We start from the raw sequence: 21,668 nt of genomic DNA on the forward strand, positions 1-21,668 counted from the left end.
CTCATACAACAGAATATGTTCAGAATAGTCTCAATGCCAAAATATCAAAATGACTCCTCTCTCCCCAGACCCATGCAACTAATACAGTATAAAAAAAATTTATTTACACACACACACACACACGTGTGTGTGTGTGTGTGTGTGTGTGTGTGTGTGTGTATATATAAATCACCCCCCAGGGGGGATGGCCATGCCACAATCTCTTCTCCTCCAATCTCCCCTTAAGATTTTGGATACACATGCACACAAGCCTGGTGCAATTTTCAAGTGGCCGGGTCCAGGACTTGAACCACACAGCCGGACATGTGGGATCCAGTGCCTTAACCTCCATGCCACCTGCCGGCCCAATCTGTTATTTTTTAAACGGTGCTTTTTAAATTCTCTAGTTGCAAACTGACAGAACAGATCATAGTCAATCTGAAGTCTCTAGTTATATATCAAATTAAATAGGGTATTTAAAACTCAGGATATTCATTGCTGCTACTTAATATCCTTCCAGGGCACAGCATAGTACAGGATGCATTTCAGTGTCAATTAAATAAAAGCTTGCATTAACAGTGACATTTACTGGGTATCCATAGAAGCCTGTGATATTTCATCTCATCTTTCAAACAATCCTGTGAGGCAACTGTAACACAGACACCACTTTCTGTAATGATTTACCTGATTTACGAGAAAAAGCCATTGAGAGCTTCTCAGTGTATGCTGAATTATTAGAGAAGTGTAGATGAAATGTCTCCCTATATATCATATATGTAATACACACACACATACACATATATAGTTGTTTTTGGTGGTTATATTCTATACTTGTTTGTATTATTAAAGATGGGTGAGTAAACCTAGGAATGAGCTCACATCTCTCATTCACTTTAACCTCAGAAATTATTTTATTACCCCTCTTGTTCTTTTTATGAAACAGCTGCCCAAGTTCTCTTAACTAAATCAAGAATTCCTCTTTAAACAACCATTCCAAATCCATCCCCTGTCACGTAGTTATTAGCACAGGTCTCTTAGATAGGAACATAAACCAATGGTAAGATCTACCCTGAATTTTTACTCTCAGTTCTACAAGGCTTCTATAAATAGAAGAAAATAGACTCCCAATGACTGGTTTCATAAATTGTAGCAAGGAGGTTATTAAATAATGTGTTCTCACATATAAATGTAGTATTTGAAAAATGTTTAATTACCAAGGAACTGATAGTGACAATTTTACTGAAAAAGCTGAATGTGAAACTTACACCTAAAATGATCCTAATGAGGGGGAGGGGATGAACTGCAGCTATTCTAAAATGATATTGATTAGAAGATGAACCAAAGTTTCAATAATATTTTAACTTTTTTTTTTTTAAAGGTACATATGGATTGATAAATGCCTTCTGACTTTCGGGGAAAAATCCATCACATATCTCAGAACCGAGGAAATACTGTGTGTGTGTGTTGGGGGAACGGGAGGTTTCAGGAAGAGTTCTAGGGTCTCTTCAGCAGCATTTACAAGGTGGAGAAGCTACTGACTGCTCAGGGCAAGGATAGTAATAGCTGTGCTCGTCCTAAGGTGGAATGTTAATGGTGGGAGAAGAACTTGGCCTGTCCCATGACCAGAGCTCCTTCCTGGCACTAAAGTGTCTTGCCTTTAGACCTAAGTGTCGTAAGAGCACAGGTGATAAAACACGCGTGTGGGCTTAAGAAAAAAAGGATGAAAAGGGAGAGTCTCTCCTTCAGGCCTTAAGGAGTCTGGTGACAACTTCCCTAAGACTTCTCAGGGCATGTGGTAACAGTGCTGGGGCATTTTAAGCACTGACATCATAAAAGATGGGAGAGAACCCCCGAAAGTTTCCATATCAAGGAAAAAGAGCACCATCATGCCCCAAACTATATAGCCCAGTATGTTCCCTTGCTCATGAGCCAGCACTTGGCAGGAGAGGAGGAGAGGGCAAAGCCCATTCAAATATATGCAGACAAAAATGTCTAGATCTGTGTCTGCCAGGGCTGCAACCTCGGGCTGGAGTGCCCTCTTTCCAGTCATCTGCACAGCTCGCTCTCACCAACTCAAAGTCCTCGCTCAAACAGCTCCTTCTCAGGGGGCTTCCATGACCAACGGGCAACGTTCCCCCCAGTGCAGATGATCCTATCCCCGAAGCACTTGGGACTTGTAACATTTTACATCATCTACTCTTTATTTGACTCTTGTTTATTATTTGTCTTCCCATTAGGGCGAAAGCTGTTTGTAAAACAGGGATTATGCTTCTTGATTTGCTCGCAGATATCTCTGAAGGGCCTAAACCAGTGCTTGTATTGAACAGTGTTGGAATGAATGAGTGGGCTATGCCTGCTAGGGAGATCATGGTGACTTTTCCTCTTATTTTTTATTGTTTTCTCTGTATAGTCATGCTTACTTAAAGATGGGATGCGGGCTGAGAAGTGCACTGTCAGGCGATTTTGTCACTGTGTACCTGTGAGAGTCTACTTACCCACGCCTAGACGGTACAGCCTACTACACTTCTAGGTTATATGGTATAGCCCACTGCAATTTTATGTGACCACTGTCATACACCCTGTGTGTTGTTGACCAAAAAGTCGTTCTGTGGCATTGTCATTCTGTGACTGTACTTAGGCATCTGCTAATATCATAAACAATGAAAATTATTAAAAAGAAAATTAGACTTACAGTAAACACTGCTTGAAGGTTATTGAGCTTCTCTATTTCCTTGGGCATCCCATTACTGCCCCAACGAATTAGATAGTTCTCACTGGCAAAGAAAAAGAATGATTCTTTTTAAAGAATTATTTATTTTTATTTATTGTCATTATTTTATTATTATTATTTTATCTTTTTGAAGTTGACCAAAGAGAGACAGAGAGAGAAAAGGAAAGTGAGAAAGCAAGCTGCCAGGTCCAGGACTTGAACCACGATCGGCCATGTGGGAGTCCAGCCACCTTAAAGACCACATCACCTGTCAGCCCCCCAGAAAAAATAATTATTCTTATTGAGAAACTAACTAGGGATGGAGGCTACCTTTCGTACAGATTTACATAGGTAAGAGGAAAGGTGGGAATGCCCAGGTAAGTTCACAGGCAAGGTGTGAGGGTGGCTGACATAGGAACTGTGGCCACACGATAGCCATGCCACACACAGGTCTCTTGGCTTTAGAGAAATGTCCCTGCTGTGGCTCACCATGGCACACCTCATTTAGATCTGGGACGAGAACTGTTCAAGATACACCAGATGTGATGAGATGCTGCTGTCTGTGGTCTTCCTTCCATCAACTTCCTTGTATAAAAGATTCAGCTTTGTGGGGACCAGCAGGTGGCGTGGTGGTTAAGGTGCTGGGCACTCCCACATGGCCAACCACGGTTCGAGTCCCAGACCTGGTGTCTTCCTTTCACTCTCTCTCTCTCTCTCTCTCTGTGTGTGTCTCCCTCTGGTCAAATTAAAAATAAATGAATGAATAAATAAAATTAAATAAATAATAATTAAAAAAAAAGATTCAGCTTTGTGGATCACAAATTTAATTGTTAATAGATACCCCAAATCTATCCCCTGTAATCTACATTATCATATTAGAAAAAAAATTATTTTAGAAAAAAGTAATTTGTTGGTAATTGCTTTTACCAATGTTTCCCAAAATAAATCTATGTTTCTTCTTTCTTTTCTTTTCCTTTAGGTGCCAGAGAACATGTGCTTGAGATAGGGAGGAAGAAAGATAGAGAGAGAGAAGGACAGGAAGAGAAAGCAGCCTCCAGTGGGGCCTGGTCATGCTGCAGTCCAATTCTCCAGCCATCAGGGTCCTTGGCACATGCGTGTATGAGAGTGCCTGGGTATGTTGTGAAGGGACCCAAACCCTGGTTGGCCATGTGGGATCCAGTTTATTCTGCATGGCATTTAACCACTGTGCTAGAGGCCAGCTCATACACTTTCCTAACTGCTCACTGGGAGTGCAACTCTATGGCTGAAAAATGTCTATTATCATTCCTTATAAACTTGTTAAAAATTTTTTCTATGAACTTATTTTTTATAGAGCATGTTTATGTTCACAACAATACTGAGCTGAAAGTACAAAGAGTTCTACTATAGCAACCCCCCCCCCCCCCCCCCCCCCACCCCAACCCCGGCCCCAGCTCAGTCTCCCCCACTATCTGCATCTCCTATCCAAGTGGTACATTTGTTACAACTGATGAGCCCACACTGACACATAGTTATCACCTGGAAGTCCACCAATTTATAGTAGAGGTCCCTCTGGGTATTGTATAGTCCATGGATTTGGACATATTTATGACATGTATCCACCACCGGCATGGCATACAGAATAGCTTACTGTCCCCCAAACCCTCTATGCTCTGCCTATGTGTCCCTCTCTCATCTCCTCCCTATAGCTTTTTAAATTCTTTGTTTCTATCTGCACATCCTGATGAGTTTTATGTGATCTCTAAATCCCAGGGAGCTTACAAACCGTGGCTGCACTGATTCAGCAGTGACACATAAAGCCTTAATAACCCAAAGCACTTTAATTTCCACTACTAGAAACTCACCCCCTCTTCTTTATCTTTCCTTCTCAAACCTAGCAAAGAGTGCCCCTTATGTAGGGAGAGTGAACGGTGGGTATTTTCGTAAGGCCAAGAGCAGGTGATCTGCATTTCTGGTACCTGATGAAAGTGGACTGGTCTGGGTCATAGAGAGCCATGAATAATTCTGCATCTTCCCCGATGTTACAGACGAAGTTCTTAAAGTTCACATAGAGGCCGTAGGTGTGGACGGCACTGAAGACAGACTGGCCCCGCAAGTCCAGGTTCTGCAGAATTGACTGAACACGGAGAAAAAGAGAAAAGAACATCTTGATTCAGCAAGTGGAAAATGCTGGCAAAGGAACTGGCCTGCAAGCAGGTATATATAATGACCATCTGAGAGGAGAAGCCTTGTGGAGAAGAAAGCAGACAAGTGACCCGCCAAGTGAGCAAAAAGGAATCATTATGACTGGGATGATCAAGACTGAACAGTTCACGGCCTTGCATCCAAGTGATTCAGTAAGAGCCGCCTAAGGTGATAACTCTCGGGTTTAGTAGTTCCATGAAGCTCTGCTCTCTAATGATAACTCCTGGGTGAGGCTCAAAAGCACAAAACCCACGATCCATTACCCTACTTTAGATCACTGAAAATGAGATTCCACTGGAAAGACTTCACTGTACATATTATTTATTATGAAAACCATAATATATTTATATATATATATATATACGTATATACATATATATATACCAAACACCAGAGGGAAACACAATAAAAAGTCTCCCTCCCATCCAGTTATTGCCAGAGGAGTCCATTTATTATGTTTCTCCACTATCATTTCAGAGTTAGTCTTTACATATGCAAACACACATATTCTCTGCAATGTCCATATTAACATTTTATATATATTGTTCTGTACCTTGTGCTTTTTCACTTATCTTTGCAATCTTTCCATATCAGATCAAATATAGCTGCCCCACTCTTTCTGTTCCTCTTTTTAAAAAATTTTTCTTTTTTTTTTTTTCCTGCTATAGGGAATATACACTTGGAGTTTTCTTTTTTTTCCTGCTATAGGGAATATACACTTGCTGGAGAGAAACAGAGACAAGGGGAGAGAGAAGGAAAGTGAGAAATCACCCACCTCCCCACCCCCTGAGGTTGGCCACGCCTCAGTCCCTTCTATTCTTTTCTTGGGATACTGGCCATGCACGCACATATGCCTGGCAGGTTTTTCAAGTCACCAGGGTCTAGGACTTGAACAGTGAAGTCAGTCATGTGGGATCCAGCCACCTTAACTATCTCTCTCTCTGGCTTGGGCCCTGCTCTGTTACATTTTTTAAATAAGGACACAAATAATTTTTTAAATACTTCTACCTGTATTGCCAATGACTCCCTTTCTTTCATTTAAAACCAAAGCAAAAATGAAACCTCAGCAGCCGAAATCTACACAGGTGAGGCTGTGTACCTTCTCTTCTTGGATCTTTTCCTCAATCCTTTTTGAGGCCACTTCATGGGCCTTGAAGAGGGCGATGGTGCTGGTTTCATCTGGGTCCAAGATGTTCCCGTTGTCATCTCGCACTACAAGATCTAACCCAAGCATTCTAGAAAGAAAAGAGTGATCAGCTGGTTCTCCCCACCAGGGGCAGACGCTTCACTGCTAAGTCCTCATCAGTGGACTCAGAGGGTTCTGAAGTTGGAAAGGTTGGGGGCTGGAGAAGTCCAGAACAGCTCATGGACTTTTCTCCTTTCAATCTCAGCCTTCTTTCCCTCTAACGACAAGGTTAGAAAACCCACGAGATAATGTAGGCCACACTCATGCAAAGCTATGCAAAGTAATTCGGTCTGCAGACCCAGGAAAGGCAAGTTAGTTTGGCACTGATTGGACCAGATTACTCTGACCAATGCTGCCTTCCCCAGCCTTCTGTTATTTGGCATAGGCATGATGAAAGACTGCTGTGCAATTTGAGGGCTTGCCTTGATTTCCTTAATTTAAGACTATCTTAAAGGAGCTGAGTGAAGTAAGTCCTGGCTTGTTCCTGTCTCATAACTCATCTCAGAGCACGGGCTCTGGCATCATTCGGATCATGATTTGAATCCTGGTTTTAATACTTAATAACATGGTGGCTCTGGGCAATTTAACCTCGCAAAGTCTTGGTTTCCTCAGCTGTAAACATTTCTATCCTTCAAGACTGTTGTGAGAATTTAGTGAGTTAATGCATGTAAAGCACTGAGTGTGTGTGTGTGTGTGTGTGTGTGTATATATATATATTTTTTTTTTTAGGAGAGGTTTATTTTTGTATCAGAGTGTGTGCACTCACCAGAAAGAGAGAAACAGAGAGACAGAAAGCAAGATATCACCCCCCCAGGGAGATGGTCACACCACAATTCCTTCTCCTCCATTCTCCTCTTGGGATCTTGGGCATGCATGCACACATGCCTGGCGTGACTAAGCCACTGGGTCCGAGATTGGAACTGTGGTAGACTACATGGGAGTCCAGTGATCTAACCATTATGCCATCTGCTAGTCCCAAGCACTGAATATAATACTGAGCATAGAGTAATCACTCAGTAAGTGTCAGCAGTGGGTACAAGGGAACAACTGGCTGAATTCAGTTGTGGCTCTGAGTGCTACACGGGAATAGTAAGAGCCACATGGTGAGCACAATCCCCTACACCAATGTGCACACAGAAACAGAAAAAAAGGTTGCTTGGTTCCAAGAAGTGGGGGCGACTGTGGTGGAAACAGGATACTGCTGAGTGAATGCCCAATGTGCATTCCAGGCACCAGCAACACGGAAGTGGGAATGTCCAAACAGCAAGAACGCTCAGGGACGATGGTGAAATGAGCCAAGTCCTTGGGAGAAAGCAAAAGAGCGTGACTTCCCTCCTCCCTGTTTCACTGCACCTCCAGCCACTGATTATGTTTGGCAGGTTCCTTTCCGCAGCAGCCAGACCCACAGGCCACCCAGACTCGTGAACGATGGCCTTGCTGGCAGCTTGGAGCCTGGATCATGAATGCACTGACAGCGTTTCCCAAGCTGCTTCCAAGCCCCAGCCTGGGAGAGCAGGCATGTCCCTGACATGGCATGTTAACCTCTTTTGCCAGAGAGTAGGGAGATCTCTGGGCCAATGTGGCAAGACCCCAAAAGACAGAGGCAGTATATATGAAATGGGGAACTACTTTATGCCACCTTGGCTGGCTTTTTTTTTTTTTTTTTTTTGACAGAGATTTTTGCTATGGGGCGTGTGCACTCACCAGAGAAAGAGAGAGACAGAGAGAGACAGAGAGACATGAAGTGATAAATCACCACCCCGGGGGGATGGCCACGCCACAATCCCTTCTCCTCCATTCTTCTCCTAGGATTTCAGGCACACATGCACACACACCTGGCATGAGTTTCAAGCCACCAGGTCCAGGACTCAAACTGTGGTCAGCCACATTAGAGTCCAGAGCCTTAAACACTATGCCATCTGCTGGACCCTGGCTGGCTTTTTAAAATGTCCTCTGTATATTTGTCAGTGCCACCACTATGATAGTGGTATTTTGGGTGGCCAAATATTGGGGAAGGGGGCTGTTAATTCTTAACCCTAAGAAAGGAACATTAGACATAGAGTCAAAAGTCTTGGATTCCAATGTACATTTTCCATTTGTTATGCATGTGACTCTGAAGCAAGTTACTTAAGCTCACTTGGTCTGCTCCTTTACCCATGAAATGGAAGTAATAACAGCTACTTCATAAGGTTAAAATGAACATAATGTAGGTTTACATAGAAGTCATTTCATAAATCCTGGGTGCATCTGAATCTTGCATGTTATGTTTATTCCAGCTATCTCTCTTTTTAAATAATTATTTTATTAACTTTATTTTTAAAATTTGACCAGAGAGGGACAGAGTGAGAGTGAGAGAGCAAGGAGAGAGAGAGAAAGTGAGAAAGCAAGCTGCCAAGTCCAGGACTCTAACCATGGTTGGCCATGTGGGAATCCAGTGCCCTTAACCACCATGCCATTTGCTGGCCCCTATTCCAGTTATTTCTGAATATAGCTTTCGAAGTCCAAGTCATTTTATTTATTTAAAAATAATTATTTATCTATTTATTTATTTTCATTTGTTATTATTATTATTTTTTATCTGATCAGACAGAGACAGAGAGAAAGAGAAGGTGAGAAAGCAGGTCACCAGGTCCGGGACTCGAACTGAAGTAGGGCATGTGGGAATCCAGTACCTTTAACCACCACGCCACCTGCTGGCCTTGTCCAAGTCATTTTAAATGAGTAGAATAATAAGCTGTGTTTTAACAAATCCCTGAGGGATATCAAAGAGCACTGAGGTTGGAGAAATAGGGTAAAGGGGAAGGATAAAAAAAAAAATCACATGCACAAGGTGAAAAATTTTGAAAAATGAAACCAACTGTCCAATGAATCACCAACAAAAACTGAGGAGTCACTTGGGTCTTTTAAAAAGAGCTAGTCAGAAAGCATGGTTCCCAAGCCACAATATATATGGATAAAGCTACAGAATTTCTCATTTCCAAAAGGCAGTCATATCTGCCTGCACTTACGAGAACATAAATGAAATGATAAACTATTCTGAGGCAGTGGCATACCTGATCAACAGGCTAGAAACATGTACGACACAGCAAATCTGGTTTTCACACACTGTTAGCAATGGTCTTGGTTAGGGGATGATAGAAATAAAGAGGATGAGTCTGCTATGCATTTAACATCCACTGCTAGAATAAAAATAGAGAGGTATCTGAACATGGCAGCTTCGCATGCTTAGTCACTTTCAATGTTCTGGCACTGGAGCAGTGTCAGTCCAAGTCTGTGTTCCCTGCTCATCTGTTGCTACCATGAGATCAGGCATGTGGCATGTGGTCTGGCCCATGAAAAGCACTGTGAAATTTTTCCCAACAATATTATATGTTTTCCAAGACAACGAGAGAGCAGTAAACGTTATTCTTTGGTGACTTCAAGATCAGAAGTTCCTTATAAACACTGTCCTTGGTATCAACTTGCCCATCAGTTTCCACATCTGCAGGGAGAAGTCATCCCTGGTTTACCTGTTCCCATGATCGATTTTGGCTGTGACCTTCTTCTTGAGCTCTGCCAGTTCATCCTTGGGGAGCGTCCCAGACAGGATCTGGGAGCGCCACTCAATCAGGCTGTAGGTCATCTGCTGCAGCTGGCGGAAGAGTGTGACCATGTTGTCCTAGGATGGCAAAACGAGGGGGAAGAAGGTGGAGTTAAAAAAATGTGATGGAGGAGGGAAACATTTCTGGACTAATTCTTTTTTTTTTTTTGAAGAGGTTTTTGCTATAGGGTATGTGCGCTTGCCAGAAAGACAGAGACAGAGAGACAGAAAGCGAGAAATCACCCCCCAGGGGGGATGGTCACACTGCAATCCCTTCTCCTCTATTCTCCTCTTGGGATCTTGGGCATGCAGACACATGTGCCTGGCATGAATTTAAGCCACTGGATCCGGGACTCGAACTGTGGTCAACTACATGGGAGTCCAGCAACGTAGCTATTTGCCAACTGCTGGACCCTCTGGACTAATTCTTAAATAACACCTGTAAGGTGTTATTTAATCAAGTAACTTGTGTCATGTACATAGTAAACTATGTTCTTTAAAACATTTTTTATATCAATAGAAATAGCTTTGTCTAGGGACCAGCAGATAGTGTAACGGTTACATGGCTGGACTCCCATGTAGTCAACCATGGTTTAAGGCCCAGACCTAGCAGCTTAAAACTCATGCTGAACACATATGCATGTATGCATGCCCAAAATCCCAAGAGGAAAATGGAGGAGAAAGAATTGCAGTATGGCCATCCCCCTGGGGGGGGGGGGACGTTCTGACTTTCTGTGTCTCTCTGGTGAGCATACAAACCTTATACCAAAGATCTCTCTCTTAAAAAGAAAAGAAAGAAAGAGCTTTGTCTTGAACCATTCCCACTCCCTTCTCTACTGTAACTTTAGAAGCAGAGAAACCATTGTAGAATGGATTGTTGGATCTATTGGGTTGTCAGAGTAGTCATGAGAACTTTTTCTATGCAGAAATGTGTCAAGACTTTTCTGATAACCCAATATCACTGAAATATGAGAGGTCTTCAAAAAGTTCTTCGAACCCTTAAATATGAGAGGTCTTCAAAAAGTTCTTCGAAGATGAATATTAGGAAAAGAACTAAGCACAGATTTCAAAGTTTTCATGCACCAGAATAAACTCATACTTTAACTCCATTTTCTATAAACTTTTTGAACTTCCGTCTTAAATAAAATCATGGGGCACCTTAAAATCCTGACTCCGGTTTAAAACCCTCCGCTGATTTTGTTGTCCTCCAACTATGGCAGATCACATCGCCAGTCAGTCCTTTTGAGTTCTGACTCTTGGGCACATTCCAGGTACATTTCACACCAATCTCCACCTCTAAAACCTACACTCTCCTCATGCGAAGCTTCATCTATTTCTCCTGAGAGCTCCCGACCCTCTCAGTGTATTATCTCCTCTACTGAAAACCATCCCTCTCCTCTTCCTCTAAACCTACCCCCAGTGCCATCTCCTTCTCACACACTATGTTGGCTAACTGGCTAATTCTTATTTCTTGGGTTCCAACTTAGAAGTTTCTTCCTTGGTCCCTCCCATCGCAGCTGGAATTCACTCACAGGACAGCTGGACTACACTGGCTGGTCTGATTCTCCACTTAGACAGTAAACTCCTAGGGACAAGAAGCTTTCTTTGTGTCTCTAGTAGCTGGTGCAGAGGAGGCTCTCTATAAAATGTATCAAATGGATGAATTATGAATGGAGACATTACTACAATTTCAGATATATGGAATATTGGAAAGTAACAGTCTTGATATTATTTTTAAATACCTATTTCTCAAGAAAATTCAAATAATTCCAACCTGAAACCATTATTCTGGACATCACTTGGTAAATGATTGTAACTAATCTAAAGAAATTTACAATCAAAAGAATCATTTATGCCTTGATCCTTTCAAGAATTAAATACTTGATGTCGGAATCATCTTATATCTATATCTATCTATCTATCTATCTCTCTCTCTCTCTATATATCTATCTATCTCTCTCTCTCTCTCTATATATATATATATATTAATGAGCATCTACAATGTGCTGGAAAGTTCCTGCCCTCAGAGACATAATATTCTTCTTCGCCTTTAACCACCACACCACATGCTGACCCCAGGGATACAATATTCAAGAGGAGAAAAAAAAAAGGACATATGTATATCCTATCATATATCATATTGTTTATATTGCATCACACACAATGTAATATCAGATTTTGAAGAAGTGTATGAAGGAAAATAAAAAGTACATGGACGAGGGAAGTCACTTGAGATAGAGTGATCTGGGAAAACTGTTTTGTGTATCACTTTTGGGGAATGTTATTAATGAATAAAGACCCGTACAATTCCACTCACTCTATATACAGTATGAAGCCACTTCTTATTTGTAAGTTATTTCTTGAGGGGCCGGCAGGTGGCAGGGTGGATAAAGTACTGGACTCCCACATGCCTGATTGCAGTACAAGTCCTAGACCTGGCAGCTTGCTTTCTTGCTTTCTCACTCTGTCAAATTAAGAAATATTACTACTAAAATAATAAATAAGATTAAATAATTCATTAAAAAATAGAAGTTATTTAGTTACAGGTGAAAGTCATGACACAGTCACCAATCTCATACTCTAAGAAAAAATTATTATCTGCTACAAAAACACTGCACACACAAGCAGAGATATTGTTGATGACAATACAGATGTTTTCTAGTGACGTGTTCCTACAACAATCCCAGGGACACAGAGGCCTGGGCAAGGCACTGACTGGAAACAAGGCTGAAAGCATCTACGACATTTCTGAACAGAGAATAAATGTGCAGGGAAGAGCCCTAGGTCTAGAAGTGGGACAGGACCAGGCAATGAGATTAGCAGAGCATGATGAAAATACCCTAAAAGGTGTTCAACATTCTGTGGAAACACAAAGGAAAGAAACAAAGAATACACCGACGTGGAATCTCAATACTCTCTGTGAATGTTCTTGATCTTAAAAATACAGAAAGCAAAGCCTGTTTAGAATTTTAAAACGACAGACATTTTGGGGGCCAGCAGGGGGCATGGTGGTTAATGCACTGGATTCTCACATGGCTGACCACGGTCTGAGACTCAAAACAGAAGACTTGAAAATCACACCATGTGCATGTGTATATATATATATGCCCAAAATCCCTAGAGGAAACTGGAGGAGAAGGAATTGTGGCATGGCCATCCTTGCTGGGGGGTGATTTCTCACTTCCCCACTCTCTCTCCTTTCTCTGTGAGTACACGCATGTCCTATGGCAAAAACTTAAAAAATATATACAACAACAAAAAAAATCGACATCTGTTTTGTGCTTTTAGCATTTCCTGCTAAAAGCCTCTTCCTCTTCAGTTAAGTTTTTGGAAAAGATAAAAGTAAGGCTTGTAAAGATTCTATTTTTAATAAGCAAGGGTAAACATCCTGCCCTTTTTTTTTTTTCATTTAATCCTACATACCATGTTCCATACCCTTATCTTTCACACTAGAAAAAGAAGTAAATATTAAGTCTATAAAATTTTGCCTTTCAAAACTGCGAGGCAGAAAGGAAACCTCTTTTTTTTTTCTTGTGACCCATTTGTCTATTCCCAGTTACATTTTTTTTAATGTTTCCTAGTTTTAATTAAGCTATCATGTCTCGTAGTATGGTAAAGACAGGGCTCTAGGGCTCAGGGGAGGCTCTGTGCGAGACGGTGCTTTGTTAGGGACACACTTCACAAGCCCTTGGTCTTGATGATATGAGACGCTATCCATGGTGATGTAATGACTTATATCTATCTATCTATCTATCTATCTCTCTCTCTCTCTCTCTATATATATATATATTAATGAGCATCTACAATGTGCTGGAAAGTTCCTGCCCTCAGAGACATAATATTCTTCTTCGCCTTTAACCACCACACCACATGCTGACCCCAGGGATACAATATTCAAGAGGAGAAAAAAAAAAGGACATATGTATATCCTATCATATATCATATTGTTTATATTGCATCACACACAATGTAATATCAGATTTTGAAGAAGTGTATGAAGGAAAATAAAAAGTACATGGACGAGGGAAGTCACTTGAGATAGAGTGATCTGGGAAAACTGTTTTGTGTATCACTTTTGGGGAATGTTATTAATGAATAAAGACCCGTACAATTCCACTCACTCTATATACAGTATGAAGCCACTTCTTATTTGTAAGTTATTTCTTGAGGGGCCGGCAGGTGGCAGGGTGGATAAAGTACTGGACTCCCACATGCCTGATTGCAGTACAAGTCCTAGACCTGGCAGCTTGCTTTCTTGCTTTCTCACTCTGTCAAATTAAGAAATATTACTACTAAAATAATAAATAAGATTAAATAATTCATTAAAAAATAGAAGTTATTTAGTTACAGGTGAAAGTCATGACACAGTCACCAATCTCATACTCTAAGAAAAAATTATTATCTGCTACAAAAACACTGCACACACAAGCAGAGATATTGTTGATGACAATACAGATGTTTTCTAGTGACGTGTTCCTACAACAATCCCAGGGACACAGAGGCCTGGGCAAGGCACTGACTGGAAACAAGGCTGAAAGCATCTACGACATTTCTGAACAGAGAATAAATGTGCAGGGAAGAGCCCTAGGTCTAGAAGTGGGACAGGACCAGGCAATGAGATTAGCAGAGCATGATGAAAATACCCTAAAAGGTGTTCAACATTCTGTGGAAACACAAAGGAAAGAAACAAAGAATACACCGACGTGGAATCTCAATACTCTCTGTGAATGTTCTTGATCTTAAAAGTACAGAAAGCAAAGCCTGTTTAGAATTTTAAAACGACAGACATTTTGGGGGCCAGCAGGGGGCATGGTGGTTAATGCACTGGATTCTCACATGGCTGACCACGGTCTGAGACTCAAAACAGAAGACTTGAAAATCACACCATGTGCATGTGTATATATATATATGCCCAAAATCCCTAGAGGAAACTGGAGGAGAAGGAATTGTGGCATGGCCATCCTTGCTGGGGGGTGATTTCTCACTTCCCCACTCTCTCTCCTTTCTCTGTGAGTACACGCATGTCCTATGGCAAAAACTTAAAAAATATATACAACAACAAAAAAAATCGACATCTGTTTTGTGCTTTTAGCATTTCCTGCTAAAAGCCTCTTCCTCTTCAGTTAAGTTTTTGGAAAAGATAAAAGTAAGGCTTGTAAAGATTCTATTTTTAATAAGCAAGGGTAAACATCCTGCCCTTTTTTTTTTTTCATTTAATCCTACATACCATGTTCCATACCCTTATCTTTCACACTAGAAAAAGAAGTAAATATTAAGTCTATAAAATTTTGCCTTTCAAAACTGCGAGGCAGAAAGGAAACCTCTTTTTTTTTTCTTGTGACCCATTTGTCTATTCCCAGTTACATTTTTTTTAATGTTTCCTAGTTTTAATTAAGCTATCATGTCTCGTAGTATGGTAAAGACAGGGCTCTAGGGCTCAGGGGAGGCTCTGTGCGAGACGGTGCTTTGTTAGGGACACACTTCACAAGCCCTTGGTCTTGATGATATGAGACGCTATCCATGGTGATGTAATGACTGCCTGTCCACATCAGCCTTGCTTGCCAAGTTCTTCCCCCAGGAAAGGATGAAGACAGCTATTCTTTTCAGATATACTGTGCCAAATAAATTCTGAATAGACAAGCTGGAACACAGCAAAGGAAGCAACTTCCCCGTTTCCTTCAAGGAAATGCACTTGGTCGCTACGTTCCTAAGATTGTTCCAAGCAAGAGGTTTTGCATACTAGCTAGTCCTGACACTTCCTGGGTTAGGGGGGAAGTAGACGAGGACCAGTAAGGAGAAAATCGAGCACTCCTCAAAAGGACCGGGGTGATGTTCCCACTGACCTCCTTCCAGACCCTCACCTTTCTAAATCCCACACACAGACCCAGCCCCCGGTTCACACTCTTCTACTCTCTAGTCTTCACTCACTTCAGCCGTGTCTGCACTATCAGCCACTGTAGATCACTGCATCATTCCTCTGACCCTCTCTGCAAAAGTCTGTACAATCCTGGGACCCAGTAGGAACTCAAAAAACAAATTCTGGCAGCTCAAACATAAACTAGCACATTGGTTTCAACTTCAGTGAGGAACAATTACACCAAAGAAAATAATCTAAATATTTTTCTATGAGACAGTGCAGATATTCCTGCTTTTGCTTAGAATTTCTCCCTTCTTTCCACTTGGAGACAGCTGAGGCTTCACTTTCCAACACAGCAGTCATCCCCTTACACACAGGGGATATATTCCAAGACCCCCAGTGGATGCTTGACACTGAGAATAGCATAGAACCCTGTACCTATTAATGTGGGTCACTAGAATAGTCATGACGTATTTTTTCTATGCAAAAATACATCATGACTTTTCTGACAACCCAGTATTATGCATTTTCTTATATGTGCACATCTACGATAAAGTTTAATTTATATTTAGGCACAATGAGAAATTAACAAGAATAACAAAGTAGAACAATTATAAGAATATAATATAGGTGCCAACAGTAGCATAGTAGGTAGTAAGGCCCTGGACTCCCATGTGGTCGAAGATGACTTGAGTCCTGGACCCGGTGGCTTGATACTCAGGCTGGGCATGTATGTGCATGCCCAAAACCCCAAGAGGAAAATAAAGGCAAAGGGATTGTGGTGTGGCCATCCCCTCCCCCCACCAGGGGGTGTTTTTTGTCTTCTGTCTCTGTTTCTCTCTCTCTCCAGTGAGTGCACATGTGCTAAAGCAAAAATCTCTCAAAAAAAATAGACATACTATAAGTTATATGACTGTGGTCTCTCTCTTGTGCCATACTCATCTATTTTCAGATGGGGGTTGATCATGGGTAACTGAAATTATTGTATTCTCGGTCCAGATACTTATCTCCCCCTCCCCCCCCACCACCCCCCAGAACAGAAGTTACCCACTGAGTATTACAGACATTTCAGAGGCCATTCTGACAATGGGGAACAGAAATGTTGGATTATATTCTTCACTTTCCCAAAGAATGTAGACCACAGTGAAAAGCCTTTTCTCTGATCTTCTCTCCATGTGCAAAAAATCAATACTGACTATTCACCAACCTTTTATCTTCCATGGGGTCTTACAATCTAGAAAGAAAGCATTTGAGTTTTCTTTCTAATTCTAGCTTTAACTCGCTATGTGACTTTGGGCAAATTATTTGCTCTGGGTTAAGGCTATCTGTAAAAGAAATGGTCACTAAGGATATTCCCAAGGATAAGCATCTCGAAGTCTAGGAGGGAGACAAATTTCACTCCTCCTCCCAGCAATCGGGCAAGGTCCTGACTGTGTCTGATCCTCTCTATCGTCCCATTCCCACCCTCGGTTGGGCCTGTTACCAAATTTCCTCCATACAGAGCTCTTCGCAGTTCATCTCCCGCCGGTTCTGGGAAAACACCCAAAGCCCTGCGGTACTATAGTCTGTCATTTATTTCCACGACATCTTGCCTCTCTCATAACTGCCACAGTGGAACATGGCATGCAACTCACAGATCAAATGCCCTGACAGAGGACGAAGTTTGCTATGGGACTCTTCTGTCTCTGGTAATGAGCAATCAGTTGCCAGTTTCAAACCATGAGACCTGTTTAATTACACTTCAGAGCTTACGCTCCAGCACCCAGTAATAACCCTCGGTGCAGAAAGATTAGATTGAGCAGCTTTCATCTTCCTGGATATGAAATGACGAGAAGAAAGAGCCATTCGGTGTGTTCTCCAAGTTCCCCACCCCCACCTCAAGCTACAGGCACTTCTTAAGCTTCAGATTTATAGAAGTACAGACAGGCACAGGGAAGAGTCATGGCACATTTGTGCATAGAAAAACACTGAAAAATATGGCATGACTTTTCTGACAACCCAGACTAAAACTCACGCCGGGCACATGTGCGTGCAGGCCCAAGATCCTGAGAGGAGAATGGAGGAGAAGGGATTGCGATGTGGTCATCCATTCTGTCAGAGGGTGATTTCTTGCTTTCTGTGTTTGATTCTGATCCTCTCTATCGTCCCATTCCCACCTTCGGTTGGGCCTGTTACCAAATTTCCTCCATACAGAGCTCTTCGCAGTTCATCTCCCGCCGGTTCTGGGAAAACACCCAAAGCCCTGCGGTACTATAGTCTGTCATTTATTTCCACGACATCTTGCCTCTCTCATAACTGCCACAGTGGAACATGGCATGCAACTCACAGATCAAATGCCCTGACAGAGGACGAAGTTTGCTATGGGACTCTTCTGTCTCTGGTAATGAGCAATCAGTTGCCAGTTTCAAACCATGAGACCTGTTTAATTACACTTCAGAGCTTACGCTCCAGCACCCAGTAATAACCCTCGGTGCAGAAAGATTAGATTGAGCAGCTTTCATCTTCCTGGATATGAAATGACGAGAAGAAAGAGCCATTCGGTGTGTTCTCCAAGTTCCCCACCCCCACCTCAAGCTACAGGCACTTCTTAAGCTTCAGATTTATAGAAGTACAGACAGGCACAGGGAAGAGTCATGGCACATTTGTGCATAGAAAAACACTGAAAAATATGGCATGACTTTTCTGACAACCCAGTATTTTGCTGGCAAATTTTAAACAAGGGAAGATTAATCCTCTCTATGAACTACTGGGTCGTCGGAAAAGTCATGCCATATTCAATTTCCGTGTTTTTCTATGTGAAAATGCATCATGACTTTTCAAACAACCCAAAACATTTGAACAATTAGGTTTACTGGATACAACACTGTGTTAACCATCTTCTATCCCAGACTCTTCTCCAATCTCTTTTCCATTAGAATATGGGATTAGAGCCGGTCTCCCAAAGTTAGATGTACAAAACAGCCTGACTGACCAAATCTCACTGAACTCTAACAGGATGATGGGGATCAGCACTACGTCAAAACTTTGCATACCGGTGACGTGGCATGCACTGTTTACGGCAACCGAACATCTCAGAATTTCTAGAATGGTCCCATGTTCATAAACTCCCATCCCCACAAATCTACTCTAACTCATCAGTTTTCAAAAACAAATTTTCAGATGCCAAAATGTGGTGCCATGATTTGGGATGTAGACTTGCTCATATTCAATAGTACAGCTGGGTTGTTACTGAAAAGATAAAGTGGGATACTACATGACTCCAACGAGTCTAAGTTAACAGCTGGCATCTGCCCATCCAGCACGAGGAACCACGTGGAAGGGGGCACAGGGGCTGTTTCAAGGAAAAGAGGCCAATGATTAACTCACCGAACCCACCTTCCAAGTCCAGGGGAAGCCAAAGACACCAAGAAGTAGCAAATAACAACAGACAGAAAACTTAAAAACCATCAACCGAGGGCTGATAAGTAATACAGGGCCAGCAGGAACCAGACGTTACCTGCCCATGCTTCAGCCCCAAGCCAGAAGATGAGCAAACGACATAGGTGGGTGAGCAAGTGCACGCTTCCGCGACCTCAGGACACACGCCGCAGTGTGATCGAGCCCTTTTCCTAATGCTTCTCAATATCGATCAGCTCTTCGGAGAAGCAGTGCTGTAAGGGGATGGCAGGGACCATCACTTACTGCTGACTGTGTGCCAGGACTGTCCTAGGAGTTTTATGTAGATCCTCCCATTGAGTGCTTATGGTAAATTTGCCAGGCATATATGAAATACAATTCCTACTTTAGGAGGGGAATATGAAACTTCAGAGGTCAAGGGACTTGCCTCTGGACACAGGGTTGACGAGCAGGCGTCTGAATACTGGTTCTTTCTGCTTGGTTATTCTTTTTGAGTAACCCAAAATTATTTTTAGGTTTGCTATTTTTTATGAATATGAAAGTGTACACCCAGTAAGGGAGCAGGCCAGAATTTAAGAACTGACCAGTCTGTCTGACACTAAGGTCCACAGTCTTGGCATGCCACCTGATAACTTCCTTTGCCACTTTCTCTTATTCTCTCTCTCTGATGAGTACACACGCCCTACAGCAAAATTAAAACAAAACAAAACAAAACAAAACAAAACAAAACAAAAAAAAGCATTCTGGGCCAGCAGATGGCATGATGGTTAAAACACTGTATCTGACATGGCCAACTCTGCAGTTCAAGTCCCGGACTCAGTGGCCTGAAAAACATGCTGGGCACATGCGCATGCGTGCTCAAAATCCTGAGAGGAGCAGGGAGGAAAAGAAATTGTGGCACGATCACCCCCCCGGGGCATGAGTTCTCACTTTACCTCTCAGAGTCTCTGTCTCTCTCTCTCTCCCTGGCACAGGCATCCGCCCTATGGTGAAAAATCTAGAAAACAAGACAAAAACAAAGTACAGCTGCTTCATTAACCCCACAAAGCTGTGAGAACATAGAAAGAGATAGTGGCTATTTCCTTCTTTCCTGCAGCCACTGAAAATAGACCCAGTAACCAACTTCAACTGAGGGTGAACGGCGCAGGCAAAGTCCATCCCAAACCACTGTGAACTTGTACTCTGTATCCTGGCCTTGAACGTTAACCAAGGAGGCTTGCTATCTAGGGTGAGAAACAGCCCAGCTATTGAGCGCTCAAGGCCATGCCACCTAAGTTGATAATGAGGCAAAGAAAGTGGCCTTGGGATAACAGGGACAGAGCAGGGAGTGTCAGAGCCTCTGGTAGTGGCAGCAAGACAGGTGAGGGGAAGCCAAGCCACGGATGCCCAGATGGAGTACATCCAGAGTGGCTACTGTCCCAGAAAAGCCTGCATCAATCGCATAGTCCTTGAAGGTGCGTCTGTGGAGTGTATGACAGCTATTATTGCTTTCTGAGCTCTCGCGGCTCTGCGGGGGTCAAAATGGCACAGTTTTTGTTATTTTTAAAAATTTTTATAGAGAGAGTGTGCATTTGAGGCGGGGGGAGAGAGAGAGAGAGAGAAAGCACCTCTTGGGGGATGGGATGGTCATGTCATAAATCCTCCCCCTCGATTTCTCCCTCCTTTTAGGATTTTGGACACACAGGCACATGCATCTGGTGTGTTTTTCAAGCCAATGGGCCTGAGACTCAATCATGCAGTTGGCCACATGGGATCCATCTGCCTGAACCACCACACCACTGGCTGGCCCACAAGGCAGCTTTTGCATCCCTTTCACAGACAGGCAAAATCCAGCAGAGGCTTGGAGATGTCAAGTGACTTGCTCAAAACCAGTCAGGACAGGCCCTACCTAAGAAACCCAGCATCCTCATTTCTACGCCATCATCTATCTCCTACAGCCTGCTTCCTTCCCAGAGCATAAGGCCAATGCCCACCAGGAAAGATAGTCCAACAGAGAACAATAATGCTAATCTAACAGAGAAGAAAAGAGGGACACGGGGCTGGGAGGGGCTTGCCACCTCTTTGTTTTACTTTGTACATGGAGGTCACCCTTCTCCTTTGAAGACATAATTATGATTACTTCACATAACTACTGTATGACTGCTAAAAACAAATCACAGCTAGACAAATGTCTTCCCTTTCTAGAATAATCACCAGGCCAAATCTAGTGAGTGGATGGCAGTTTCCCCTCAAATAAGACTCTGGACCCATGATACAAATTTCTGGTGAACTTAGAAGGAAAAGAATAGAACCAGGAAATGTATTTCAGAGAAACACGGGGTTTTCAAAACCTCACAGGTGTCTTCAAAGACATCAAACCAGATGCTTAGTCTCACAACATGTGGAAGAAATTCACAAGAGAATTAACACAGGTATTGAAGTATACTAGTTAAACCTGCATTTACTTTTACATAGACTAAAAGAACTTACACATAGCAACAGTAACTATTACTGGATTTTTCTTCTTTTTTCTGAATATGAACTAGAGATTTGTGTTCCTCCTATTTTTCAATTGTTTTTAAAGTTAATTTCTTTCTTTCTGTGAGGAAAAAAGAGAGAGGTAAATAGACAGGAACCCTGGGCAGGGTCTCACCCCCATCTCCCAGTCTACTGGGACCACAAGCACACGTACCCTGTGGCTCCGGTGTTGTGTTATGGTGCCACCGACTGCACCACCATGGTTAGGCCAGGTTCCTTCTACTTTTTTCCAGTGGAACAATGTTTGAGGTTTGCTACT

At 42.4% G+C, this 21,668-nt stretch overlaps 1 protein-coding gene across 4 annotated transcripts in view; it reads right to left on the minus strand.

Moving 5' to 3' along the window:
* The window catches only part of DOCK5 (dedicator of cytokinesis 5), a gene marked incomplete at its 3' end in the record, with an annotated part of 171,854 nt that overhangs the window by 115,164 nt on the left and 35,022 nt on the right, over positions 1-21,668 (minus strand). For all 4 annotated transcript variants that reach the window (XM_014589651.1, XM_027773738.1, XM_014589650.1 and 1 more), the window contains 4 exon segments: positions 2,672-2,753; positions 4,648-4,805; positions 5,973-6,108; positions 9,569-9,717. In XM_014589651.1, coding sequence (XP_014445137.1) covers positions 2,672-2,753; positions 4,648-4,805; positions 5,973-6,108; positions 9,569-9,717 — 525 coding nt within the window.

Source organism: Tupaia chinensis, unplaced genomic scaffold (assembly GCF_000334495.1).
Source record: "Tupaia chinensis unplaced genomic scaffold, TupChi_1.0 Scaffold000366_1, whole genome shotgun sequence".
NCBI lineage: Eukaryota > Metazoa > Chordata > Mammalia > Scandentia > Tupaiidae > Tupaia > Tupaia belangeri.